The sequence below is a fragment of the Corapipo altera genome, unplaced genomic scaffold (assembly GCF_003945725.1).
Source record: "Corapipo altera isolate COAL_440 unplaced genomic scaffold, ASM394572v1 301, whole genome shotgun sequence".
Classification (NCBI taxonomy): Eukaryota; Metazoa; Chordata; class Aves; order Passeriformes; family Pipridae; genus Corapipo; species Corapipo altera.
This window is the reverse complement of record NW_020884926.1, coordinates 3,413,445-3,418,270: the sequence shown is the minus strand read 5'-3', so window position 1 is coordinate 3,418,270 and position 4,826 is coordinate 3,413,445. Positions and strand designations below refer to the sequence as shown.

The window sequence follows — 4,826 nt, the reverse complement described above, 5'->3', positions numbered from 1 at the left end:
ACTTTTGGCCTGATATTGGGACTTTTGGCCTGATATTGGGACTTTTGACCTGATATTGGGACTTTTGACCTGATATTGGGACTTTTGACCAGATATTGGAACTTTTGACCAGATATTGGAACTTTTGACCAGATATTGGAACTTTTGACCAGATATTGGAACTTTTGACCAGATATTGGAACTTTTGACCAGATATTGGAACTTTTGACTTATTTTTCCTTCACACGAATTTTAATGAGAAAATGCAGTGAAGAACTTGTTTACAGATGGAACCTGAGGTTCCATCCTCTCAAAAGCACATGTTCAAACCCTGGAGATGACTGAGCTCATCCCTGCTCCCTCTCCACCCAAAGCAGACCGACCTTGTCCGTCAGGCTCCGCTTCTCTCTGCGATCGTTCTCATCGACCTCCATGTTTTCAATTCCTGAATCCACATCAACCTGGGACATACTGCAAGTGGAAAGAAGAGAAAAAGCCTGTAAGATGCTGACTGAAGGAGTGTCCCCTTAAGTAGAAGCAGCAGAGAACCCAATGCACAAACAGCAGTTAAAATCACTGGTTGATAAATGCTTCTCATGTTACATTTATTTCGAGTTCAAGCATTCTAATTCCTTCAGCAGGCAATACACAGCCATCACATCCCATAACTTTTTCTTTTTTAAGCAGAGCAGCTGAATTATCCCCACCAGACACACTCATCTCTTAATGTCTAAGATAATGTTTTATCTTTTACCACTTTAGGTTAGGAATTCCCATTAAAGCCAGACTAAAACAAGCATTACAGTGGTCTAAACAGCGTGTGATTTTTAAGCATTAAGCCCTCCTGCATTAACACAGCTGGGAGGGAGAAAGGGCAGAGCCTTGGCCTGGGGAGAGGTTTGACCATCAGCATTGTGCCATATTTGCTGGCTTTCACAAGCTGCATTTGTTACCTTTTCTCACAGGAGACACTATCAATATCCATGCTCTGGGACCGAGAGAGAGACTGGGATTGGGTTTCAAGGCTGTTGGATGGAGAACTGCTGAGGGAACTCACTCCTTCGCTGCTCTGGCTTCGGTGGGCTACTCCTAAAGAAAAGGCACCACCAAGGTGTTACTACAGAGGTGAGAAGGCACCACATGTTATTTGGATGGAAAAGGAGAGGAAATGCTGTTTTTCAATCCAGCTGTTAAGTGTTATTAGTAATGCATTAGGAAATAAATGTTAATAATATTCAGTTAACTACAGGTAATCATATTTGCTACCTCCCCTTGCAGCAGCAATGTAGGAATGCTTACCTGCATTACACACAAAAGGAAGTTAAATTTGCATCCATGGGGAGCTCAAGAGATTCACTCCCCTAAAAACTCATCTTTCATAAGATTGCTCTGTCTACTTCAGGCCTTGTCCAAGCCCCCTAAACTCTGTCCTATCAGAACAGGACTTTGGGCCATTACAATGGAGTTAACTCGGGTTAAGATAAAGGACATGCACACTCCAACAATTTACTGGGAAATTATCGGTACTTTTCCTTCTCCACAAGAATAAAATAAGCATCCAAGAAGTCCTAACAACATGTACCAAGTGTAACACCACCACTATCATGACTTTGGAGCAGGGCTGATGTGTGTCAGGGGATGAACAGATGGACTCCCTTTGCAAGGGAGACTTCTCCACAGAGGTGTTAGACACCAGCATGGTAGGAGGGAAGTTATATCTGTAACTCCAAATAAAGCAGAACAAGCCTTGCATTCAGTAACAAGGGTTATTGGTGAGTAACTCCAGGGCCATAGCTGGGTATTATCATTCATAAACAACATTTTTGAGCCCATTGGGTGTTCAGTGTGAAAAGAATAGAGATTGAAACTGAGATCCTCCATTAACTGCCTATTTGCCAATATTAAATGTCTGCAAAAGATTTCACCCAGATAGCAAGAAAGAGTAAAGAAAAACCTCAATTTCAGTTCTAAATGCCTATTTCCTGCAGTCCTAGAATTCTGGTGATGCACACTACAGCTGTGACACTTGAGGAGGCACAGCCCCAAAGCTCAGCACCACTTCTCCCCAACACCAAGGAGATCCAGACATCAAGGGCAGTGTCTGAGCTGAGGCTGCTCAGGTCAGTCAGGTTAAATAAAAGCAACTTTCAGCAGCAGAACTTTAAGGATGCAGATTCCCCAGGGATAACACCCAGCAGCACTACACTGCCAGTGGCAAGGAAAGGCTGAAGTCAGCAGGGAATTTCAGCATGCAGCTGATTTAAGATATCCCAGTTGCAGCCTTGTTTTACTTCAGGACATCATCAATTACAAAGGGACAATATTCCTGGAGTTCTTCATCTCTCCTCTTCCCCCAAAAAATCTGGCTAAGTCAGTGGATAAAGAGACCAGAGCAAACATGGCTTACCAGGGCAAAGGACTGCATTGTTCTGCATTCCCTTGGGGTCTGACTCTCACTGCCAGGAAAATGTGCTTTAACAGTGATGCTGCAGCTCTCATCACCAGGCCCCCTCAATCCTACCCACCACCTTTTCACACAAATCTCCCAGAATTTACTTGCATCTGAACTTTGCTGGATCAGGCACACAGTGAAATACCTGACACCTAAAGTTCCAGTTGTCACTGATACACTGCCTTTAGGTTCTTCAAAATATTTTCAAAACACATACAAAATAAGGATCATCTTTTCCATTAAATTGGTGTCTAAGTCTGATCTCACCATGACAGGCAATTCCTGAGAACAATGGATGCTTACAAGGACACCATTCTGCTGGGGCTGCTCTGTGTGTCCAAATGAATTAAAATCCTCTGCAGTCACTTTATGCTGCTGAAAGGAACTGCTGCAAACCACACAGCATTAGCTGAGTCTTCATTTATGCTACATAAACACAGCAGATAATCTGTTACGGAGACTTTTCCCTGATCCATTCCCCAGTTTAACCCCATCTCTCACCCTGGTGTGAAAAAGGACACACATTAGTAAAAAGCTGCAATGAAGGCACTGTAGGAAGCAAAAACTGTAACTTCTGTTTCTGGTCATCAGCCAATCTGGTCTGCACAGTCAGGAACTGCCCAGATGGTTCTTAAAACAGAAACCTCCAAGGTCTTCGCTATCCAACCACCCCCAACCTGTCACCCAACATCTGGGCATTTCTTCCTTCAGATACACCTTTCCACACCCCCTGCTCTGTTGGTACTATCATTTATCCAGTTGTGCACTAGGATGGATCAGGATCTCATCTATTTGAAAACCAAACATTTATTTTTCCTGGGTTAGTTTTCACTTGGATTAAGTCCACGACCCACCTCGCCACAAAGCTACTACAGACAGCAGAGCAAGAAATACTCCTTTCAGCAAGAATCCAACCTAAGATGGATTAAAATAGTCGTGTAACCACAGGCTGAGGGAACACAGTGAGTGAACTCTGCACTGTTCTTATAAAAAAGTCACCTCTGCTGCTGGGTTGCTCTCTGTAATCATGAGGACAACACAGAGTGTTAAATTCCATCTGCAAAGAGATTTTCCTCAGGAAAAGCTTCTGATAGCTTTTCTCTGTCCTGCTTTGGATACAAGGCAAGAGAACAAGCAGGAAGGAGTCACCCCTAGGTATTTCTGAACAGCACTGTAACTAAACTACAAGACTTAAGCTTGTAAATTACTCTATTTGCCAAAGGGAAAAACGTGGCATTTCAGAGAGCAAATAGGTAAATGATACAGAATTCTGCAAGTTTATTAGAAATCATATTGAAAACTTGGTTAGAACAATCCTGATGTTTGTTTTGTGATTGGTTTTGTGAACTTCTCAGCTGAGAAACAACAGGCAAAACAATTCAGGTTTTCAGATAAAGACCACAATACTGGCAAACGTGCTAATTTGTTCTCATTTTTAAGACAGACGACTTGAAATCAAAGTTTTTTAAGTCAAATGTGTTATAAATATAAGAATATTGTCTTCACCTGTCTGCAGAGCAACCCTCCCAACTTCCCCTGCTTGCTGCATTTGTCTGATTTTAACAGATCAGCTCTTATTTGCATCTTCTGAAATAAATAACATTTGTAAGCATCCTGCTTCTATTCACTCCAGTAAACAGTGAACTGGCAAAGTAATACAAAGCAGAAAGCAAATACTTCATTCTTACACTGACCATGCACAGTCACAGCCTGCTATTTTTAATTGTGCCGAATGCTCGTAATTAAAGATCAAAAATGAACTTGGGACTGATTGCTAAAATGGACCTAGAAACCAATCAATAAAAACTGTGTTGCAAAACCAGAAAGGGATTTTTCCTGTCTCCTTGACAGATCTTTTCCCTAACATTGTGCAATATTAAACTGTACCACGAGCTTTGGTAACCCACATTTTAAATGCCACGAGTTTATTTACCACCTGGAAAACAACTGTGAACGGAATAAATGGAAAACCATTTGTTACTTGGAAAAGGAAAACAAAAATCACCCTCAATCAGTGTTTCTGAGAGTCACTTTTAACAGCAGCAGAACTGAGCCCAATGCCAGTGTGTGCTCTGAAGAGAAGGGGGGTGTGATGAACGTGAGCAGTGAGGTTTGGTCTCGAGGTGCAGCCTCACCTGATGCACCGATTGGAGAGGTAGCTGGGGTCATGCTGTGCACATTTAGGCCCAGGCTGTGGGAGGGACCCGGGGCTGGTGCCACCACGGGAGGCCCCGGGGGGGTCTCTCTCTGCGGGGACGTCAGGGGGGTGGTGGGTTGGGACGAGGACCCTCCTGCCAACCGCGCCAGGCGCCTCCGCCGGATCTGCACGGGAGAGAACAGACCAGATGAACACCTCTGTGTGCACCCCCATCTGCACAGGAGAGAATAAACCAAA

At 43.4% G+C, this 4,826-nt stretch overlaps 1 protein-coding gene across 3 annotated transcripts in view; it reads right to left on the bottom strand.

Moving 5' to 3' along the window:
* UBE4B (ubiquitination factor E4B) overlaps positions 1–4,826 on the bottom strand; it is a 38,734-nt gene that overhangs the window by 27,694 nt on the left and 6,214 nt on the right. For all 3 annotated transcript variants that reach the window (XM_027658090.1, XM_027658091.1, XM_027658092.1), the window contains exons 2-4: positions 4,567–4,753; positions 933–1,068; positions 363–450 (exon numbers count right to left, since the gene is read on the bottom strand). In XM_027658090.1, the coding sequence (XP_027513891.1) occupies positions 363–450; positions 933–1,068; positions 4,567–4,753 (411 nt within the window). The remainder of the gene's footprint in view (positions 1–362; positions 451–932; positions 1,069–4,566; positions 4,754–4,826) is intronic.